This window comes from Chiloscyllium plagiosum, unplaced genomic scaffold (genome assembly GCF_037043375.1).
Source record: "Chiloscyllium plagiosum isolate Xiang-an unplaced genomic scaffold, Cpla_swu_hap1 HiC_scaffold_38, whole genome shotgun sequence".
Classification (NCBI taxonomy): domain Eukaryota; kingdom Metazoa; phylum Chordata; class Chondrichthyes; order Orectolobiformes; family Hemiscylliidae; genus Chiloscyllium; species Chiloscyllium plagiosum.
In genome coordinates this window covers 30,658,084-30,681,570 of record NW_028270176.1, presented here as the reverse complement: position 1 = coordinate 30,681,570, position 23,487 = coordinate 30,658,084, and the positions used below count along the sequence as shown (strand labels likewise).

The 23,487-nt window shown below is 50.0% G+C and overlaps 1 protein-coding gene across 1 annotated transcript; it reads right to left on the bottom strand.

The window, feature by feature from the left end:
• Window positions 1-2,798: 2,798 nt before the first annotated feature.
• LOC148139375 (phospholipase A2 inhibitor and Ly6/PLAUR domain-containing protein-like) lies at window positions 2,799-20,693 on the bottom strand. Its single transcript, XM_087980738.1, has 5 exons — window positions 20,607-20,693; window positions 18,693-18,815; window positions 16,559-16,696; window positions 10,303-10,443; window positions 2,799-5,821 (listed from the first exon to the last, which is right to left on the bottom strand). Exons 1-5 carry the CDS (start codon window positions 20,653-20,655, stop codon window positions 5,433-5,435), a joined length of 840 nt encoding a protein of 279 aa, XP_087836864.1. The 5' UTR covers window positions 20,656-20,693; the 3' UTR covers window positions 2,799-5,432.
• Window positions 20,694-23,487: the final 2,794 nt, after the last annotated feature.

Below are 23,487 nucleotides of genomic sequence, written 5' to 3'. Positions count from 1 at the left end.
GCCTGCTACTGTCTCTTTGATCACCACTGGGTGTCAGCAAATAACTCTCATTGACTCTGTGGATCTCAAAGTGGGGCAAATCCTGAGCAGGCCACTTTCCAAACCCCTTTTGTCACCTCAGCGGTTAACCCATTCCTTTATGGCAACTTCGGGGCACCTCGTGGCCTATCAGCCCATTAAGCCGGGTTGGCCTGTCCCTAGTGACTGGACACCTATCTCTACTACTCTTGAAAACCTTGATATCATGGATGTCCTTGCACTGATTGGTATCTGTCTGGAAGTTTCTTCATTAATTCTTCCAGAGTCCTCAGATTCCAATGATATTCCTCCTCATCTCAATCTTATGTTTCTTTTTATAGAATCCTCAGTGTGGAAACAGGCCATTCAGTCGAATGAGTCCACACCTGCCTTCCGAAGAGTATCCCACTCAGACCTATCCCCCGGCTCTATTCCCGTAACCTGGTATCTCTAGAGAATGCGAGCACAGTTAACTCAACAAAAAAAAAACCCAACGACTTGCAAATGCTGGAAATCAGAAACACAAACAGGAATTGCTGGCAGAGCTCAACAGGTCTGGCGGCATCTGTGGAGAGAAAGCGGAGGTTACGTTTCAGGGCGAGTGACCCTCCCTCAGATCCTTTTCTGGGTACCTCAGTCTCTCAACGTCAAGCAATCTCACCATCCCAGGGATCAGGTTAGGGTTCCGAAGAAATTCACTAGACCTGAAACGTTAACTCTGCTTTCTCTCCACACATGGCTATGAACCTGCCAAGTTTATCCAGCAGTTTCTGTTTTTTATGTCCCCCATCTCTGGGATCGGCTTAGGGAAAGCTGTGTGCCAAAAATGTGCATCTTGCCTTCATTGCTCAGCCCTTTGAGTGTAGGAGTTGGGAACGTCACGTTGAGGTTGTACAGGACATTGGTGAGGCCCCTTCTGGAATACTGTGTCCAGTTCTGGTCACCCTGTTATAGGAAGGATATTATTAAACTGGAGAGGGTTCCGGAGAGATTTCTCAGGATGTTGCCAGGAATGAGAGGGTTTGAGTTATAAAGAAAGGCTGGATAGGCTGGGACTTTTTTCCCCGGAGCGTAGGAGGCTGAGAGACGACCTGATAGAAGTTTATAAAATAATGACAGGTATAGATAGAGTTGATGGTAGTTGTCTCTTCCCAAGGATGGGAATTTCAAGACTAGAGGGCACATTTTTAAGGTGAGAGGAGAGAGAGGGTTCCCTCAGATTACAACAAGATCGTTACTAGATGGGCCAATTGGCTGAGAAGTGGCAGATGGAGTTTAATTCAGATTAAATGCGATTTGGGAAAGCAAATATTAGCAGGACTTATACACTTATTGGTAAGGTCCGAGGGAGTGTTGCTGAACAAAGAGACCTTGGAGTGCAGGTTCATAGCTCCTTGAAAGTGGAGTCACAGATACATAGGATAGTGAAGAAGGCGTTTGGTATGCTTTCCTTTATTGGTCAGAGTATTGAGTACAGCAGTTGGGAGATCATGTTGTGGCTGTACAGGACATTGGTTAGGTCTCTGTTGGAATATTGTGTGCAATTTTGGTCTCCTTCCTATCGGAAAGATGTTGTGAAACGTGAAAGGGTTCAGAAAAGATTTACAAGGATGTTGCCAGAGTTGGAGGATTTGAGCTACAGGGAGAGGCTGAACAGGCTGGGGCTGTTTTCCCTGGAGCGTCGGAGGCTGAGGGGTGACCTTATAGAGATTTACAAAATTGAGGGGCATGGATAGGATAAATAGACAAAGTCTTTTCCCTGGGGTGGGGGAGTCCAGAACTAGAGGGCATATGTTTATGGTGAGAGGGGAAAGATATAAAAGAGACCTAAGGGGCAACTTTTTCATGCAGAGGGTGGTACGTGTATGGAATGAGCTGCCAGAGGAAGTGGTGGAGGCTGGTACAATTGTAACATTTAAGAGGCATTTGGATGGGTATACTCTGTGATCTGCCTGTATTGCTCACAAGACAAAGCTTTTCACTGTGCCTCAGTACACGTGACAATAAATTCAATTCAATTCAATTCAATTTGAATTTTTTACACAGAGCGTGGTTTGCATGTGGAATGAATTTCCTGAGGAAGTGGTGGATGTGGGGACAATTAAAAAACACTTGGATAAGGACATGAATAGGAAAGGATATGAACCAGGAGCAGGCAGGCAACACTGGTTTAGTTTGGGATTAGGGTCAGCACAGACTGGTTGGACCGAAGGGTCTGTTACTGTGCTGTAGGACTGTACGATAAGGAGACCAAAACTGTCTGCAGTATTTCAGGTGAGGTCTTATCAAGGCTGTATATAAAGACAGCCAGCCATCTTAATTTCTGTTCTTTTGTATTGATGACCAATGTATCATTAACATTTCCTGGCTGCACCTACTAAGAACTCGCGCACACACCCCCTTGCCCACGTTCGGATTGATATTCAATCATTTGTATCACAGAACCAGGCCATTTGGCCCGTCTGTTCTGTGCCAGTACGTACGCTACACGTGAACCTCCTGCCCCCACTTCACCTCACTCCAGCACCTTAACCTCCTCTGTCTGTCCCCCTCATGTGTTTATCCAGTTTATCGTTAAATGTCCCTTTCTGATCCATTGCGCCCTCCGCCCTGTTATCATGCTCCCTACTCTCTGCAGACACCCCCATGAACTCCCAGTCGGATGGGTTTATCACAACCTTTTTTTGATGGTCCCCGGGTCTGCTCTGGTGGATGCATTTACTTGTTACTGGGGAACAGGTTAGGAGCCGTCACACAAGATCAGCAGAAAGACTCATTTGTTTACGATCTTACAAATTTATTGTCATAATTTATTACAGATCATCAGGCATTTGTAAACATTTCCATTTACACCACTGAAGCCTATTCTCCTTTTCACTGGAGTGTGACTCTTTACAGTGGGATGTCGCACTGCAATCAGGCTGCTGTCTCTCTCTCTCTCTCTCTCTCTCTCGCACACTTTAACCTCAAAGGTATCCCCTGAACTCAGCTGCCCTTTGCCTCCAGCACTCAGAGCCAACCTGCTCCTATTCATCTTCAAAGGGGCATCTCAGCATCATCGTACAGCTGTCTTAGGCCGGTGTTCCCTTTAGGTCGTTGCTGGTTCCTGGATGGCCTGTACAGTTGGAATCTACAACTCAGGATGTCAGTTTGAAACACGGAGTACAATATAATCTAGGGGTCTGGGGAGATATCACATAATGGGTCTCCCACCCATTAAAATACCCCACAAACACAGCTAGTGACCCAGATCATCTCTGAGCTTCTGACACACATCCAAGTCCTTTCAGACTCGCACACCATCACCTCGCACAATTGCCACATTGGTCGAAAGAATTTTCCCAAAAGTGAAGGTAAATATGTAAAGGATCCCCCCTCCAGTACCACAACTTGAAATGCAGCTCCTTCATATCAATTTCAGTGGCTCAGTGGTTAGCACTGCTGCCTCACAGCGCAGGGACCCGGGTTCGATCCCACCCTGTGACTGTTTGCACATTCTCCCCGTGTCTGCGTGGGTTTCCTCCGGGTGCTCCAGTTTCCTCCCGCAGTCCAAATGTGTGCAGGTTATGGTTGTTTGGCCATGTTAAATTATCCATGGGGTCCAAGGATGTGTAGGTTTGGTGCATCAGCTCAGGGAAATTCAGGAATACAGAGATGGTGTTGGATGGAATGCTCTTTGGAGGGTCAGTTTGAACTTGATGGGCCAAATGGCCTGTTTCCACACTGTAGGGGGTTCTAAGACATGATGATCACTTGGAGGGTGGTGAAAAAAATGTTAGGCCAGTAATACAAAGACATACCAGCAGAGGACAATAGAGGGCAGTGTAATGAATAACAGAGCGACAGAGGGAGATGGCAGAGGGAGATGTAACTGGTTACTGAGATACAGGGGGAGGGGTAACTAGTTACAGAGATACATAGGGAGGTGTAACTGGTTACTGAGATACAGAGGGAGGTGCAACTGGTTACAGAGATACAGGGGGAGGTGTAACTAATTACATAGGGAGGGGTAACTAGTTACAGAGATACATAGGGAGGTGTAACTGGTTACAGAGATACAGAGGGAGGTGTAACTGGTTACAGGGGTACATAGGGTGGGGTAACTAGTTACAGAGATACAGAGGTAGGTTTAACTGGTTACAAGGATACATAGGGAGATGTAACTGGTTACAGAGATACAGAGGGAGGTGTAACTGGTTACAAGGATACACAGGGAGGTGTAACTGGTTACAGAGATACAGAGGGAGGCGTAACTAATTACTGAGATACAGAGGGAGGGGTAACTGGTTACAGAGATACAGGGGGAGGTGTAACTAGTTACAGAGAAACAGAGGGCCGGTGTAACTGGTTACTGAGATACAGAGGGAGGTGTAACTGGTTACAGAGATACAGAGGGAGGGGTAACTGTTTACAGGGATACAGGGGGAGGTGTAACTGGTTACAGAAATACAGAGGGAGGGGTAACTGGTTACAGAGATACAGGGGGAGGTGTAACTAGTTACAGAGAAACAGAGGGCCGGTGTAACTGGTTACTGAGATACAGAGGGAGGTGTAACTGGTTACTGAGATACAGAGGGAGGGGTAACTGTTTACAGGGATACAGGGGGAGGTGTAACTGGTTACAGAAATACAGAGGGAGGGGTAACTGGTTACTGAGATACAGGGGGAGGTGTAACTGGTTACAGAGATACAGAGGGAGGGGTAACTGGTTACAGAAATACAGAGGGAGGTGTAACTGGTTACAGAGATACAGTGGGAGGGGTAACTGGTTACTGAGATACAGGGGGAGGTGTAACTGGTTACTGAGATACAGAGGGAGGTGTAACTAGTTACAGAGATACAGAGGGCCGGTGTAACTGGTTACTGAGATACAGAGGGCCAGTGTAACTGGTTACAGAGATACAGATGGAGGTGTACCTAATTATTGAGATACAGAGGGATGTGTAACTGGTTACAGAGATACAGAGGGAGGGGTAACTGGTTCCAGAGATACAGAGGGAGGGGTAACTTGTTTCTGGATTATCTGTAACGGGTGCATGGGAAGAGCGGCACATTTAGATTTGTTTGGGGATTGATTCAGGCCTGTGGGAAGAGAGCAGGGCAGTGGGATTGGGTGAGATTGATCTTTAAAAATCTGTCACAGATACAATGACTGAATGGCCTCTTGCTCATGCTGGGATCAAACATTACAGGAATACCACTGAGCAAATACCACAAGAGAATAGCTACTGTACAACCAGGGATGGGAGGGAATGGGCTGAGGAAGATCTCCCAGCAGGAGATTGAGGGGGGTCTGTAAATCTGTAGACGAGAAGGTTTGACCACAAAGAGCATGTTGGGAATGACTCTTCCTCTGAAGATGCCCCTCGTTCCACCCAGGGGCTCCTGCAGCCAACCGACGAGAGGGTGAAGACTCAGAGCACCAGTCTGAGAAAGACCAGGAGGACAGCCATGACGAGGGGGCTGCTCAGTTGGGTTGGGCTTGCGGTGGACGTGGTGCTGGGGCCAGTGGTAGAGACATTGAGCAGGTTCGGACTAGAGTTGGGAACCGTCGAGGAGTCGTTGTGTTGGGTTGATGTCATGTTTATCGTGCTGGTAGGGAGAGGTGTGGAAGTATTGACTTGGATTGAGGTGGTGCTGGGAGTGGTGGTCAGAGTGAAATTCAGCGACTCGCGGTTGCACAGGGCGCCCTTACAGCAGTAGAAACCGAAGGTTGGGTCAAGTCCTATCACCCGGAGGTCACCAGGACTTCGACACAGGAAATCCGAAGCACAGCCCTTCATCACGAAAGTCGTTGAATTGGCTGTTTGGAAGGAAGAAGAGAGCATTTAGTTTGATATCTTTCCTTTTGTGTTGTATCCAGTTCAAAATCTGTGTTATCTATCACCAGATCCCCTGCACAGTCCCACACCCTCTTACCCTCTGATCTCCCCCAGAAGGAGGCCATTCAGCCCCTCAGATCCTTGGAACAGATTAAGGCCAATCTGGACCCTAACTCCACCCAACCATTTCCGAATGATCGCCCTTAACCTCCAGAAACCCATCAAGAAATGAAATGAGACGCATTTTCTGCTTGGAGACCTCGGGCCTGAATAATGAGTTCAATTCTTCCAGAACCTGAACGCTTTCTTCCCCACCCACTGCCCCACGCCCAACCCCACCCTCCAGGCCCTGTCATCACATGGGCTGTTTTAAGCACATCCAACCCATTTTCCCCTCCTTATGGTCCCCATTATCAGCCAATGGCTGGGAGTCAATTCTGGCATTGGCAAAGGTTACCAGGAAGGACGCTTTGCCAACCTCCTCCACCCCATTGCCTGAGGTGTGGTGACCCTCAGGTTAAAGTACTAACAGTCATCTCTCTCTCTCTCTGTCTAAACAGAACGTTGAACTGGGGTGACTTTACCTTTATACTGGAGGCCCCTAGTTCTGTCTCCCCACACCCACACAAATGGAAACATCTTCACCACATCGACCTTATTGAAGACCAAGTCACAGTCTTAAAGACCTCAATCTTCCCATTTACAGAGTCATACAGCAAGGAAACAAATCCTTTGGTCCAGCCAGTCCATGCTGAACATAAACTACTCCCAAAGGAGCCCTGTATGTTCGCACTTCCCCAATAGCTGGAACATTTTTGTAAGTCTATTTCCTTTTGGAGAAGCTCCTCAGCAAGTGAACTGAGAATGTGGATCTCACTCCCACAGAGACAGTGAGCTGTACAGGTGTGTTTAAAGGAGGTTTTGGATAAAGACCAGAAACTCAACTGGACTCACCACATAAACACAGCGGCTGCAAGAGCAGGTCAGAGGCTGGGACTCCTACAGCAAGTAACCCCAACTCCTGCCCCACCATTGACAAGGCACAAGGCAGGAGGGTGAGGGAATACTCCCCACTTGCCCTGGATGGGGGCAGCTCCAACAACACTCAACAAGCTCGACACCATCCAGGGACAAAGCAGTCCCCCACATCCACAAACATCCTCTCGCACCCCCACCGACGCTCAGTAACAGCAGTGTGTACCATCCCTCCCTCCCCCCACCGACGCTCAGTAGCAGCAGTGTGTACCATCCCCTCCCTCCCCCCACCGACGCTCAGTAACAGCAGTGTGTACCATCCCTCCCTCCCCCCACCGACACTCAGTAACAGCAGTGTGTACCATCCCCTCCCTCCCCCCACCGACGCTCAGTAGCAGCAGTGTGTACCATCCCCTCCCTCCCCCCACCGACGCTCAGTAACAGCAGTGTGTACCATCCCCTCCCTCCCCCCACCGACCCTCAGTAACAGCAGTGTGTACCATCCCCTCCCTCCCCCCACCGACGCTCAGTAACAGCAGTGTGTACCATCCCCTCCCTCCCCCACCGACGCTCAGTAACAGCAGTGTTGTACCATCCCCTCCCTCCCCCACCGACGCTCAGTAACAGCAGTGTGTACCATCCCCTCCCTCCCCCATCGACGCTCAGTAACAGCAGTGTGTACCATCCCCTTCCTCTCCCCACCGACGCTCAGTAACAGCAGTGTGTACCATCCCCTCCCCACCCCCCCACCGACCCTCAGTAACAGCAGTGTGTACCATCCCCTCCCTCCCCCATCGACGCTCAGTAACATCAGTGTGTACCATCCCATCCCTCCCCCCACCGACGCTCAGTAACAGCAGTGTGTACCATCCCCTCCCTCCCCCATCGACGCTCAGTAACATCAGTGTGTACCATCCCCTCCCTCCCCCATCGACGCTCAGTAACATCAGTGTGTACCATCCCATCCCTCCCCCCACCGACGCTCAGTAACAGCAGTGTGTACCATCCCTCCCTCCCCCCACCGACACTCAGTAACAGCAGTGTGTACCATCCCCTCCCTCCCCCCACCGACGCTCAGTAGCAGCAGTGTGTACCATCCCCTCCCTCCCCCCACCGACGCTCAGTAACAGCAGTGTGTACCATCCCCTCCCTCCCCCACCGACGCTCAGTAACAGCAGTGTTGTACCATCCCCTCCCCACCCACCCACCGACCCTCAGTAACAGCAGTGTGTACCATCCCCTCCCTCCCCCACCGACGCTCAGTAACAGCAGTGTGTACCATCCCCTCCCTCCCCCCACTGACGCTCAGTAACAGCAGTGTGTACCATCCCCTCCCTCCCCCCACTGACGCTCAGTAACAGCAGTGTGTACCATCCCCTCCCTCCCCCACCGACGCTCAGTAACAGCAGTGTTGTACCATCCCCTCCCTCCCCCACCGACGCTCAGTAACAGCAGTGTGTACCATCCCCTCCCTCCCCCATCGACGCTCAGTAACAGCAGTGTGTACCATCCCCTCCCTCTCCCCACCGACGCTCAGTAACAGCAGTGTGTACCATCCCCTCCCCACCCCCCCACCGACCCTCAGTAACAGCAGTGTGTACCATCCCCTCCCTCCCCCACCGACGCTCAGTAGCAGCAGTGTGTACCATCCCCTCCCTCCCCCCACCGACGCTCAGTAACAGCAGTGTTGTACCATCCCCTCCCTCCCTCCCCACCGACGCTCAGTAGCAGCAGTGTGTACCATCCCCTCCCTCCCCCATCGACGCTCAGTAACATCAGTGTGTACCATCCCATCCCTCCCCCCACCGACGCTCAGTAACAGCAGTGTGTACCATCCCCTCCCTTCCCCACCGACGCTCAGTAACAGCAGTGTGTACCATCCCCTCCCTCCCCCCACCGACACTCAGTAACAGCAGTGTGTACCATCCCCTCCCTCCCCCATCGACGCTCAGTAACATCAGTGTGTACCATCCCATCCCTCCCCCCACCGACGCTCAGTAACAGCAGTGTGTACCATCCCCTCCCTCCCCCACCGACGCTCAGTAACAGCAGTGTGTACCATCCCCTCCCTCCCCCCACCGACACTCAGTAACAGCAGTGTGTACCATCCCCTCCCTCTACCCCACCGATGCTCAGTAACAGCAGTGTGTACCATCCCATCCCTCCCCCCACCGACGCTCAGTAACAGCAGTGTGTACCATCCCCTCCCTCCCCCACCGACGCTCAGTAACAGCAGTGTGTACCATCCCCTCCCTCCCCCCACCGACGCTCAGTAACAGCAGTGTGTACCATCCCCTCCCTCCCTCCCCACCGACGCTCAGTAACAGCAGTGTTGTACCATCCCCTCACTCCCCCACCAACACTCAGTAACAGCAGTGTGTACCATCCCCTCCCTCCCCCCACCGACGCTCAGTAGCAGCAGTGTGTACCATTCCCTCCCTCCCCCCACCGACGCTCAGTAACAGCAGTGTGTACCATCCCCTCCCTCTACCCCACAGACGCTCAGTAGCAGCAGTGTGTACCATCCCCTTCCTCCCCCCACCGACGCTCAGTAACAGCAGTGTGTACCATCCGCTCCCTCCACCCCACAGACGCTCAGTAGCAGCAGTGTGTACCATCCCCTCCCTCCCCACCCCCACCGACGCTCAGTAGCAGCAGTGTGTACCATCCCCTCCCTCTACCCCACAGACGCTCAGTAGCAGCAGTGTGTACCATCCCCTCCCTCCCCCCACCGACGCTCAGTAACAGCAGTGTGTACCATCCCCTCCCTCCCCCCACCGACGCTCAGTAACAGCAGTGTGTACCATCCCCTCCCCCTCCCCCACCGACCCTCAGTAACAGCAGTGTGTACCATCCCCTCCCTCCCCCCACCGACCCTCAGTAACAGCAGTGTGTACCAGATATATGATGCACTGCAGTTACTCACCAAAGACCCTCAGGCAGCACCTTCCAAACCCACAGCCACTTTCATCTAGAAGGACAAGGGGCAGCATGGGAACACCACCCCCTGCAAGTTCCCCTCCGAGCCCCTCACCATCCCGACTTGGAAATATATCGGCCGTTCCTTCCTGGGTCAGAATCCTGGAATTCCCTCCCTCAGGGACATTGTGGGTCTACCCACAGCACATGAACTGCAGCGGTTCTAGAAGGCAGCTCACCCCCACCTCCTCAAGGGGGGCACCTAGCGACAGAGTGATAAATACTGGACCCACGAAGTGACGTCCATGTCCCACAAGTGAAAAAACACAGGCGGGAGAGAGGAAATAGGAGGGTATGAGTGGGGTAAAAAGCAGGGGAGGTTTCTAAGAAGGATGGGAGACTATTCACATTGAGTGAGACGAAGAGAGGGTGGTAATAGGCTGGTATGATGCATAAACCCAGCAGGGAGCAGATGCCCGTGTGCTGAAAAATCTCAGTTTGTATGTTGGCCTGTGCCAGCTGTTCTATACTGCCCAGTGAAGTGATGAGTAAAAGACTTGGGACTTACACCCAGCCAGGAGTCCTGATGTGTGCAAACAGTGATCTTGTTCCCCTCTGCATTTTACCGGGGTCGTCAAATTTCCACACTCGCTTGAGAAAGCAAAGCAGGGGTGACATTCCAACCCATTCAGCGTGCTGTTCTCAATGTCTGAAACACAAACAGAGAGCAACATGAACCAGTCCCGACCTGCTCTTCAGAACCTTTCAAAGCACTGAACTCTATCAGTAAGATCTCAGAACCGTGCCCCCAATAGGCGCTGGGATTCAGTCACCTGGATACATTCGGAAAAGCTGGATACGTTTGGAAAACCTGGATACATTCGGAAAACCCGAAGCATGCCACACCAATATCCATCAAAGATTATCCCTTTTACTGAGATTATACTCTGCAATGCCTCTAGGATTTCATCCTTGGGGTTTTAACAAGAGGTGGCTAATGAGGTTAATTATCCAAAGTTCCCTCGAAGCGGGAAAGAGTTTACCAGACTGGGAAGCAGCAAACATGACCCCTCTGTTTAAGAAGGGAGGGAGGCATGTAATAGGAAAATATAGGCCCGTTAGATTTACATTTGACAGGGGGAATGTGTGAAGATCAATCATTAAAAAGATCAGAGCTGTGCATTTAGTAAAGTTCCAAGATAACCTGGACAAATTGGTCATGATGTGGAGATGCTGGTGTTGGACTGAAGTGGACAAAGTGAAAAATCACACAACATCAGGTTATAGTCCAACCGGTTTAATTGGAAGCACTAGCTTTCAGAGCGCTGCCCCTTCATCAGGTGGTTGTGGAGAATAAGCTTGTAAGACACAGAATTTGTAGAAAAGTTTACAGTGTGATGTAACTGAAATTATATATTGAAAAAGACCTGGATTGTTTGTTAAGTCTCTCGTCTTTTAGAATGATCATGTTGGTTTCAGTTTTTTCATATGTAAATTGCAAAACTTTTTTAAAAGTTATATTCTCAAGTGAACTTTAACAATTGGTGTCATGTCGGGCCAAGATAACGCATTAACTGTGTGAGGTGCGCTGTGTGAGGCTGTCTGTGCCACAATGGTCAGACTGATTCTAATCTAAAAAAACAGATTTACAGAATCTTACATGGATTCATGCAGTTTTTGGGCAAAATAAAATGTAATTCTGCAAGTACAAATTCACCCCACACCCTTATATATGAATGTGTGTGTTGGGTGGGGGGGTGGGGCGAACGGGCGTTATGAATGTCTGTGAGAGAGTGTGCGTATGTGTATGATTGTGAGTGTAAAAGGGTGTAAGTCTGTGAGAGGATGCATGTGTGGGAGTGTGTGTGAGAGTGTATGAGAGAGAGTCTGTGGGAGTATATGGGTCTGTAGGAGTGTGTGTGTGTGTCGTTGGAGTGTTTGTTGTGTGTCTGTAGGAGTGTGTGTGTGTCTGTAGAAGTGTGTGTGTCTGTAGAAGTGTGTGTGTCTGTAGGAGTGTGTGTGTCGGAGTGTGTGGTTTCATGTGTGAAAAATCATGTTTAATCAGTTCATTGGAGGAATAACATGCACTTTAGATAAATGGGAACCAAATGTGGATTTCCAGAAGGCATTGGATAAGGAGACACATGACAATATAGCAGAAAATAAAAGCTCACGGTGCTGGGAGCAAGATATTAGTGTGGATCGAAGATTGCCTGACCTGGCAGAGCAAAGAGTGTGTGCATGGATGGATCTTTGTCTGAATGGCTGGATATGATGAGTGGAGTCCCTAGTCTTTGACAACGTACGTCAATGACTTGGATGAGAAGTATGAAAATCTTATAACTAAATTCAGCCGACATCAAGATAGGCAGGAAGGTCCATTGTGGAGAAGGTATTGTGCAGGGGAGTATTGGTTGAGTGGATGGTGTGATGTGAGGAGTGTGATTTATCGGTATTTTCAATGCCATTTATTTTGAGTTGCATGTTGCCCCTGGAGTATTGTGCACAGTTTTGATCCCCTTATTTGAGGAAAGATGTAGTGGCACTGGAGGCAGATCAGAGGAGGTTCACTAGATCGTTCCCAGAGAGGAGGGGTTTGTCATATGAAGAGAGATTGAACAGTTTAGTCCTATACTCTGTGGAATTTAGAACAATGAAGGGGTTAGCACATTGAGGTATTGAAGATAATAAAAGCTCTGGATGAACTCAACGTGAAGCAGATGCTTCCTCGTGTGGGGCATTCTGGGACGAGAGGTCACAGTCTTAGGATAAAGGGGAGCAAATTTAAAACAGAGTTGAGGAGGGTGTGAATCTGTGGAATTCGCTTCGCCAAGGTACAGTGCATGCTGGGACAGTGAGTAAATTTAAGGAAGAGTGAGACAGAGTTTTAATTGGTAAAGGGTTGGAGAGGTATGAGGACAAGGCAGGAAAATGGGAGGTGAGGGGCATACCAGCCATGATCGAATGGCAGAGCAGACTCGATGGGCCGAATGACCTAATTCTGCTCCTATGTCTTATGAACTTATGAACTTGAGTTGGCATTTTGAACTAGTGGCATGTGGATTCTGGCCCATATGTCTGGAGGGATATAGTGATTGATTCATTTCTGTAGGCATGTTGATATTTCAAAAACACTGTGAGCCAAGGGTGAGGGGTGATTTGATTGCAGTGTGGCAAGGTGGACGTGGACAGGATGTGAGTCAGACCAGAACTAGGGGACACTGTTGAAAAATGAGATTTTGTCCTTTCAGGACAGAGATAAGGGGATTGTTCTCTCTCCAAAGGCTTTGTGACTTTGGAAATCCCGGCCTCAGAAGGTAATGGAGGTGGGAGGGGGTGCGTACATTGAATGTTATTAAACAGAGGGGGCTGGATTCTGTTAGGCAGGGGGATCAAGCATTAGTGGAGGAGTGGGGAGAGAGATTGGAAGGTGGAATTCAAAAGCAAAACCGATCAACCAATTAATGTCGGAGAAGCTTTGAGGGGCCAAGAGATATGCTGCTGCTTTCATACATTTCATACACATTTCACACATTTGTAAATTCTCGAGAGTTAGATTTATCATAACTAGCAGCTGGAATTTCTATAGTGGAGGTATGTGTTAGCATCATCAGAAACTGTTTCATCACCAGCGGTGGGAATTCAAGGTCTGAAATACGAACGAATGAGCGACAAATAACTTTGGTTGACATTTCAAAAGGTTCTGAGCTTGCTGAGTGGGTGACTACTTTCCTCCCTCAAGTTCCCCCCCTTTATCAAGTCATCTATACAGCAGGATTGAGGGAATTTCTTTTGGAGAAAGTGAGGACTGCAGATGCTCGAGGTCAGAGTCAAAGGTATGGTGCTGGAAAAGCATAACCGGTCAGGCAGCATCCAAGAGGCAGGAGACTCAACATTTCAAGCATAAGCTCTTCAGAATTTCTTTACCCAACATGGGAGCTGTTTCCTGCTCCTGTGATATGTTTGATATCTATTGCCTGAAGGGAATCAGTGAATAACAATTAAAGTTGCACAATCAAAAATGGTTGCAGACAGTAATCAGAACCCTGGGGAAATCCCAAATTCAGACAAACAGCTACTTGAGAAAGAAAGTTTTTTTTTCTATATTGAATGGGATTCAGTTCTAAATACAGTATGAGAGAAGGAAAACACTCCAGAAGATGTACAGGTCAGGTGAATTGGCCGTGCTAAATTGCCCACAGTGTTAGTGCATTAGTCAGGAGTAAATATAGGGTAGAGGAATGGGTCTGGGGGGGGGGGTTTGCTCTTCGGAGAGTCGGTGTGGATTTGTTGGGCCGAAGGGCCTGTTTCCATACTGTAGGGAATGTAATCTAATCTTCTAACCTCAAATAAATTAAATAAATTGAACTGTTTCTCCAGGAAGTGTTGGTTTGACATGAGTCAATTTAAAACTATTCAGAATAAATAATACACTTGGTCCCTTTATTTGGAGCAGGGATACAAGGAAAAGCGATAGCCTGTTGGTTTTTATCACAAGACTACTAATCCAGAAGCTCAGCTAATGTTCTGGGAGCCCAAGTTCAAATATTACCATGCAAATGGAATTTAAGTTCGATTATTTTAGAGGTTCTTGTAGTGTAGTGGCAGAGTCTGTATCTCTTGGCCAGGAGGCCTGGATTCACAATCCCACTTGCTCATGAAGCGTGTCATAACATATCTGAACAGGTTGTATTAAAAAAAACTAGGCTGTTAAAAAATGACAATACTTGGTCGCTTTTTTTGTTTTGTCAGGCAGACAATGACCTCGTGGTTTTGATTACATTAGATTGCCTACAGTGTGGAAACAGACCTTCGGCCCACTGACTCTCTGAGGAGTAACCCACACAGACCCATTTCTCTCTGATTAATGCACCTAATACTGTAGGCAATTTAGCATGGACAATCCACCCAAACCTACACATCTTCAGGCTGTGGGAGGAAACCGGAGCAAACCCGCACAGACACAGGGAGAATGTGCAAACTCCACACAGAGTCGCCCAAGGGTGGAATCGAAGCCGGGTCCCTGGCACTGTGAGATAGCAGAGCTAGCCACTGTTATGCAGGCGCTATTAAACCAAAGAACCAGGTAATGTTCCAGAAACCTGGGTTTGAATCTAGGTGGCATTTGAACTCAATAAAAATCTGAGATTAAGAGCCTGTGATGATCATGAAACCATTGTTGACTGTCAAGGGAAAAACTGTCTGGTTCACTAATGACCTTTAGAGAGGGAAATCTGCTGTCTTTCCCTGGTCTGGCCTACACATGACTCCAGACCCACAGCAAGAGAATTAAAATTTCAATGCCCTCTGGGCAATTAGCGATAAGTAATACATATTGACCTTGGCAGCGACTCCCACAATAATAAAAGATGAAGGTAATTCTGTCGAGAGTTTAGGTGGTGTGCTTCAGACATTAATCAGAGAAATGACAGCAGTGATTATCAGAAGTGGAACTTCCTGGGAATATGGAGACAGTCCCTTCAATGCAAGGTCAGTTTGAAGGTTATTACAGAGTTGGCAATGTGTGGGTGGAAGCCATTGTGCCTGCCTCAGACATGTTAAAATAAATATCAGGGCGGTGTTCTGCCCAGTTCAGCCTAACACAACAACCAAAGAAGGGTTACTGGACTCAAAACATTAATTCTACTTTTCCCGCTCCACAGATGCTGCCAGACCTGCTGACTCTCTCAAGTGTTCTCTGTGCCAATATCAGCTCCCTCCCCCGCAACTTGAGGAGGTGATGGCCTTGTGGCATTGTTGCTCAATTATTAATCCCAGAGACGTCAGTCATTTCCTGGTTCAAATCCAGCTAGGGTAGATGCCGCAGTTTGAGTTCAATAAAAACCTGAAATTAAGAGTCTAATGGTGAGCATTGAAACCATTGTTAGGGGAAAAAAAATCCATCTGGTTCACTAGTGACACTTTAAGGGACAAGCCATCGTCCTGACCTGGTCTGGGTCAATTGGACTACAGTGTCCAGTTCTGGTCTCCCTGTTATAGGAAGGACATTATTAGGCTAGAGAGGGTTCAGAAGAGATTTACCAGGATGTTGCTGGGTATAGAAGGTTTGAGTTATATGGATACGCTGAGTCTTTTTTCACTGGAGCGTAGAAGTTTAAGAGGTGACCTTGTGGGCAGCACGGTGGCTCGGTGGTTAGCACTGCTGCCTCACAGCACCAGGGTCCCGGGTTCAATTCCAGCCTTGGGCGACTGTCTGTGTGGAGTTTGCACGTTCTCCCCGTGTCTGCATGGGTGTGCTCTGGTTTCCTCCCACAGTCCAAAGATGTGCAGGTCAGGTGAATTGGCAATGCTAAATTGTCCATAGTGCTAGGTGCTTTAGTCAGAGGGGAAATGCGTCTGGGTGGGTTACTCTTCGGAGGGTCGGAGCGGACTGGTTGGGCCGAAGGGCCTGTTTCCACACTGTAGGAAATCTAATCTTATAGAGGTTCAGAAAATCATGAGGGGTACAGATGGGGTTATTGGTCAGCGCGTCCCCCCTAGGATGGGGGATTTCAAGATAGGGGGCACATTTTTCAGGTGAGAAGACAGATTTAAAAAGGACTGATCTTCTTACTTGAATATTTTCTCCAACTTAACTTTGAACAATAAGGCCTAGACCATCATCTTCATATCTCTGTGCACGGGATATACTGCAAAGTTGCTTACAGTGTATCCAAATACTGGGCTGGCATGTGTGGAGGGTTTTGTGGTTCTTCCTTGTGTCTTCTGCAAGTGACGATACAAATGAGATAGAAGCACAATGCAAGGATGCCTCTGGCTCTGCCTCCACCTCCTCCAGGTGTGGGGACTGACTGATGCCTTACCTGGTTCAACAGCGTCGTTACACAGACTGGAGCTACAGCAACTGGTGTGCAGATAGCTGGAGAGAAATCCACTGTTGAAAGAGATGAGGCCAAAACAGCTTCCACAGCCACTCAGGAGATAGTTAGTACGCTGTATGCCTAACAGAATGGACAACATCATGTTATACCATTACATTCACTCTAACCAAAGTTTTCACTATAATGCATTTTGGTGCCATCCAGGTGAATCGATACTGCACCTTTACTAAAAGTCAATCATGCTGCCTGAGGGAGAGGGTGAGGTCGGGAGCAGAATACACTGACTGCAGACAGATACAGTGCAAGTTCTGCACAGCTGAGACCTGGCTTCAGACCAGGTACATTCCACTTTCCATGACACAACAAGCCAATACTGTACACACCTTTTTATATTTTCATCCAAACTCTCAGCACTCACGCAGATTCAGCATACTTTCAGGAAAACGCTCAGCCCGTTGGCAGTGACCAGCTTCTCCCCACTTGGTCTGACTGCCTCTGGAACCTGCTATAGCCTCGATGGCTTCCAAACTCCGGAATCCCATCTGCCAAATATCAACCTGAAAATGTTTCCAAACTTACTGAAACTCCCAGATTCTGTCACATTCTCCAGGCTCAACACCCCTTCCTATCCCTGTCAACACCTCCAGTCCCTACACCCCTCCGGATCTCTATAACCCCCTCCAGCCCCGAGACACCCTCCTGATCTCTGTAACCTCCTCCAGCCACAACACCACCTCCCTATCTCTGTAACCCCCTCCAGCCCCTACACTCCCTCCCTATCTCTATAACCCCATCCAACCCTACACCCCTCCCTATCTCCGTAACCCCCTCCAGCCCCTGTACCCCCTCCCTATCTCTGTAACCCCCTTCAGCCCCTACACCCCCTCCCTATCTCTGTAACCTCCACCAGCACCTACACCCTCTCCCTATCTCTGTAACCCCCTCCAGTCTCTACACCCCCTGCCTATCCCTGTAACTCCCTCCAGTCCCTACACCCCCTCCCTACCTCTGTAACCTCCACCAGCCCCTACACCGCCTCCCTATCTCTGTAACCTCCACCAACACCTACACCCTCTCCCTATCTCTGAAACCCCCTCCAGTCTCTACACCCCCTGCCTATCTCTGTAACCCCCTCCAGTCCCTACACCCCCTTCCTATCTCTGTAACCCCCTCCAGCTCCTACGCCCCCTCCCTATCTCTGTAACCCCCTCCAGCCCCTACACCCCCCTCCCTATCTCTGTAACCACCACCAGCACCTACACCTCGTCCCTATCTCTGTTACCCCCTCCTGCCCTTACAACCCCTCCCTATCTCTGTAACCCCCTCCAGCTCCTACACCCCCTCCCTAACTCTGTAACCTCCCCCAGCTCCTACACCCCCCTCCCTATCTCTGTAACCCCCTCCAGCCCCTACACCCCCTCCTTATCTCTGTAACCTCCACCAGCACCTACACCCCCTCCCTATCTCTGTAACCCCCTCCTGCCCCTGCACCCCCTCCCTATCTTTGTAACCCCTTCCTGCCCCTACACCCCCTCCCTATCTCTGTAACCCCCTCCAGCCCCTACACTCCCTCCCTATCTCTATAACCCCATCCAACCCTACACCCCTCCCTATCTCCGTAACCCCCTCCAGCCCCTGCACACCCTCCCTATCTCTGTAACCCCCTCCAGCCCCTATACCCCCTCCCTTGCTATAAGCACCTCCAGGCCCTACAACTATTGCTGTAACCTCTCCAGAACTTGCAAACCTCAGGAACATTTATTTTTCTTGTAATAATCGCTCCTTGCGTATTTTCTGATCCCGACAACTCCACTGTTTGAGGACATGCATTCAGCTGCCTGGGGAACTATTTCATTCAATTCCCTCGTTCAACCTCACAGTCTCTGTCACTCTCTCTCTGTCGCCCAATCACCTGCCTTCTGCGAGGCTTCTTAAAATCTATTTCTTTTTTCTAAGATTTGATTACTGGATCTCTGTCTCCTCCTTGCACACCAGTCAAAGTAACAACATTTGTTCATGATGCAACTTTGAATATTCTGTGTCAGGGTAGTTCTGATCCAAATGCAAGTTGCTGTTTTGTGGCTGAAAAACATTACCAAACATTGTACATTCCTACCAATTACTTGACTGACACTGATGGATCTGCAAAACGAGTGGATTGTCCTGTTGCACTCTATGGTCGTGTTTAATGCACAGGTCCCGGTCAGACTATTACAGCTGTGGCATCTCAGTGAGGAACCTGCAGGAACAACAATTGAAAATTATCTTTGCAACCATTTATCGCTTATGGGTATTATTCAAGGATTGAACATTGAGTGTCCTACGCTGATTAATCCCGAAAGGAGCCCCAAAGGAATGTCACACACTAACACTCAATCCCCAGTGAGGGGAAATCACTCTGTAAAAACATACACTGACACTCAATCCCCAATGAGGGAGATATCACTCTGTAATAACACACACTGACACTCAATCCCCAATGGGGGGATATCACTCTGTAATAACACACACTGACACTCAATCCCCAATGAGGGGCATATCACTCTGTAATAACACACACTGACACTCAATCCCCAATGAGGGGGATATCACTCTGTAATAACACACACTGACACTCAATCCCCAATGAGGGGGATATCACTCTGTAATAACACACACTGACACTCAATCCCCAATGAGGGGCATATCACTCTGTAATAACACACACTGACACTCAATCCCCAATGAGGGGCATATCACTCTGTAATAACACACACTGACACTAAATCCCCAATGGGGGGGATATCACTCTGTAATAACACACACTGACACTCAATCCCCAATGGGGGGATATCACTCTGTAATAACACACACTGACACTCAATCCCCAATGGGGGGATATCACTCTGTAATAACACACACTGACACTCAATCACCAATGGGGGGATATCACTCTGTAATAACACACACTGACACTCAATCCCCATTGGGGAGATATCACTGTCAGAACACACACTGACACTCAATCCCCAATGAGGGGATATCACTCTGCAATAACACACACTGACAGTCAATCCCCAATGGGGGGATATCACTCTGTAATAACACACACTGACACTCAATCACCAATGGAGGGATATCACTCTGTAATAACACACACTGACATTCAATCCCCATTGGGGAGATATCACTGTCAGAACACACACTGACACTCAATCCCCAATGAGGGGGATGACACTCTGCAATAACACACACTGACACTCAATCCCCAATGGGGGGATATCACTCTGTAATAACACACACTGACACTCAATCACCAATGGGGGGATATCACTCTGTAATAACACACACTGACACTCAATCCCCAATGGGGGGACATCACTCTGTCATAACATACACTGACACTCAATCCCCAATGAGGGGGATATTACCTTTTAATAACACACACTGACACTCAATCACCAATGAAGGGGATATCACTCTGTAATAACACGCACTCACACTCATTCCTCAATGAGGGGGATATCACTCTGTAATAACACACACTGACACTCAATCCCCAATGGGGGGGATATCACTCTGTAATAACACACACTGACAGTCAATCCCCAATGGGGGGGGATATCACTCTGTAATAACACACACTGACACTCAATCCCCAATGGGGGGGATATCACTCTGTAATAACACACACTGACACTCAATCCCCAATGGGGGGGATATCACTCTGTAATAACACACACTGACACTCAATCTCCAATGTGGGGGATATCACTCTGTAATAACACACACTGACACTCAATCCCCAAAGTGGGGATATCACTCTGCAATAACACATGATAACCGTGCACGTTTCAAAATGTGAGCTTTGCAATTGAAAATACCGAAAACGATCTTTTTCTGACTCAACCACTGGATCAGACCATCTGTGAGAAATCGATGTCCTGTTCCATCAGTCTACTGTCATGAAGTGGATATTTCTGAAGGATAAGTGTGCAGTGAGAGATTAGACAGATATTAAGAACAGACATTATATGCACAGAAAGTTTACCTTGTGTGATCAAGACAGTGAGTATCACTGCTGCCAGTAGCATCTTCATCTTGCTGTCTGTCTCCCTCTGGACATCAGGAGCTGCTGAATATACTGGGAATAGAGAAACGTTATTACTTTTATAGGCTGGATGACGTGAAAGGAAGGTGAAATAAAAAAATCCCTAACAGAACAAGAGCCAAATAGCGAGTGAAGGTCCCGCCCTTCGAACCCTCAGGCTCCAGCTGTTGAGGTGATAGCCTGGCTCAGTTCCAGTGTAAAACCCCAGGTACCAGTGGAAACTGGGGCTATGGAAGATGGAGCTGGCCTTCATCCTGAAAAAGCCATGGTTCACTGACTGGGGAATGGGGATGGCCCTAAAAACCTACCTCCTTTATAGTTGCCTCTTTTCAGCATTTATCACAGTATCAATGCTGAGGGAGTGCCGCACTGTCAGAGGGTCAGTGCTGAGGGTGTGCCGCACTGTCGGAGGGTCAGTGCTGAGGGAGTGCTGCATTATCGGTTGGTCAGTGCTGAGGGAGTGCCCTACTGTCGGAGGTCACTGCTGAGGGAGTGCTGCATTATTGGTTGGTCAGTGCTGAGGGAGTGCCCTACTGTCGGAGGGTCAGTGCTGAGGAGGGCCGCCCGGTCGAAGGGTCAGTGCTGAGGGAGTGCCACACTGTTGGGGGGTCAGTGCTGAGGGAGTGCCGCACTATCGGAGTGTCAGTGCTGAGGGAGCATCACACTGTTGGATGGTCAGTGCTGAGGGAGCATTGCACTGTCAGAGGGTCAGTGCTGAGGGAGGGCCGCACTGTCGGAGGGTCAATGCTGAGGGAGTGCCGCACTGTCAGAGGGTCAGTGCTGAGGGAGTGCCGCACTGTCGGAGGGTCAGTGCTGAGGGAGCATCGCACTGTCGGAGGTTCAGTGCTGAGGGAGTGCCGCACTGTCGGAGGGTCAGTGCTGAGGGAGTGCCGCAATATTGGAGGGTCAGTGCTGAGGCAGTGCCGCACTGACGGAGGGTCAGTGCTGAGGGAGCATCGCACTGTCGGAGGGTCAGTGCTGAGGCAGTGCCACACTGTCGGAGGCTCAGTGTTGAGGGAGGGCCGTACTGTCGGAGGTTCAGTGCTGAGGGAGTGCCGCTCTGTCGGAGGGTCAGTGCTGAGGGACTGCCGCACTGTCGGAGGGTCAGTGCTGAGGGAGTGCCGCACTGTCAGAGGGTCAGTGCTGAGGCAGTGCCGCACTGACGGAGGGTCAGTGCTGAGGGAGCATCGCACTGTCGGAGGGTCAGTGCTGAGGCAGTGCCGCACTGTCGGAGGCTCAGTGTTGAGGGAGGGCCGTACTGTCGGAGGTTCAGTGCTGAGGGAGTGCCGCTCTGTCGGAGGGTCAGTGCTGAGGGACTGCCGCACTGTCGGAGGGTCAGTGCTGAGGGAGTGCCGCACTGTCAGAGGGTCAGTGCTGAGGGAGTGCCGCACTGTCGGAGGGTCAGTGCTGAGGGAGCATCACACTGTCGGAAGGTCAGTGCTGAGGGAGTGCCGCACTATCGGAGGGTCAGTACTGAGGGAGCATCGCACTGTCGGAGGGTCAGTGCTGAGGCAGTGCCGCACTGTCGGAGGCTCAGTGTTGAGAGAGGGCCGTACTGTCGGAGGTTCAGTGTTGAGGGAGGGCCGTACTGTCGGAGGTTCAGTGCTGAGGAAATGCCACACTGTTAGTGGGTCAGTGCTGAGACAGTGCTGCACTGTCGGAGGGTCAGTGCTGAGGGAGTGCCGCATTGTCGGAGGGTCAGTGCTGAAGGAGTGCCGCACTGTCGGAGGGTCAGTGCTGAGGCAGTGCCGCACTGTCAGGAGGTCAGTGCTGAGGAAATGCCACACTGTTAGAGGGTCAGTGCTGAGGGAGTGCCGCACTGTCGGAGGGTCAGTGCTGAGGGAGTGCCGCACTGTCGGAGGGTCAGTGCTGAGGAAATGCCACACTGTTAGAGGGTCAGTGCTGAGGGAGTTCCGCACTGTCGGAGGGTCAGTGCTGAAGGAGTGCCGCACTGTCGGAGGGTCAGTGCTGAGGAAATGCCACACTGTTAGAGGGTCAGTGCTGAGGGAGCATCGCACTGTCGGAGGGTCAGTGCTGAGGGAGTGCCGCACTGTCGGGGGGGGTTAGTGCTGAGGAAATGCCACACTGTTAGAGGGTCAGTGCTGAAGAAGTGCCGCACTGTCGGAGGGTCAGTGCTGAGGGAGCATCGCACTGTCGGAGGGTCAGTGCTGAGGGAGAGCCGCACTGTCGGAGTGTCAGTGCTGAGTCAGTACTGCACTGTCGGAGGGTCAGTGCTGAGGGAGAGGCGCACTGTCAGAGGGTCAGTGCTGAGGGAGTGCCGCACTGTTGGAGGGTCAGTGCTGAGGGGGCATTGCACTGTCGGAGGGTCAGTGCTGAGGGAGTGCCGCACTGTCGGAGGATCAGTGCTGAGACAGTGCTGCACTGTCGGAGGGTCAGTGCTGAGACAGTGCTACACTGTCGGAGGGTCAGTGCTGAGGGAGTGCCGCACTGTCAGAGGGTCAGTGCTGAGGGAGTGCTGCACTGTCGGAGGGTCAGTGCTGAGGGAATGCCGCACTGTCAGAGGGTCAGTGCTGAGGGAGTGCTGAACTGCCTGAGGGTCAGTGCTGAGGAAATGCCACACTGTCGGAGAGTCAGTGCTGAGGGAGTGCTGCACTGTCGGAGGGTCAGTGCTGAGGGAGTGCCGCACTGTCAGAGGGTCAGTGCTGAGGGAGTGCTGAACTGCCTGAGGGTCAGTGCTGAGGAAATGCCACACTGTCGGAGAGTCAGTGCTGAAGGAGAGCTGCACTGTCGGAAGGTCAGAGCTGAGGAAATGCCACACTGTTAGAGGGTCAGTGCTGAAGAAGTGCTGCACTGTCGGAGG

Excerpts from the sequence above, each read along its gene's own strand:
- LOC148139375 (XM_087980738.1), bottom strand. The coding sequence starts at position 20,655 with ATGAAGATGCTACTGGCAGCAGTGATACTCACTGTCTTGATCACACAA. Across the intron at positions 16,697-18,692 it reads CAGTGTCAGTCAAGTAATTG|GCATACAGCGTACTAACTAT; the intron begins GTAGGAATGTAC and ends CCATTCTGTTAG. Across the intron at positions 10,444-16,558 it reads TAACGACGCTGTTGAACCAG|ACATTGAGAACAGCACGCTG; the intron begins GTAAGGCATCAG and ends TTTGTGTTTCAG.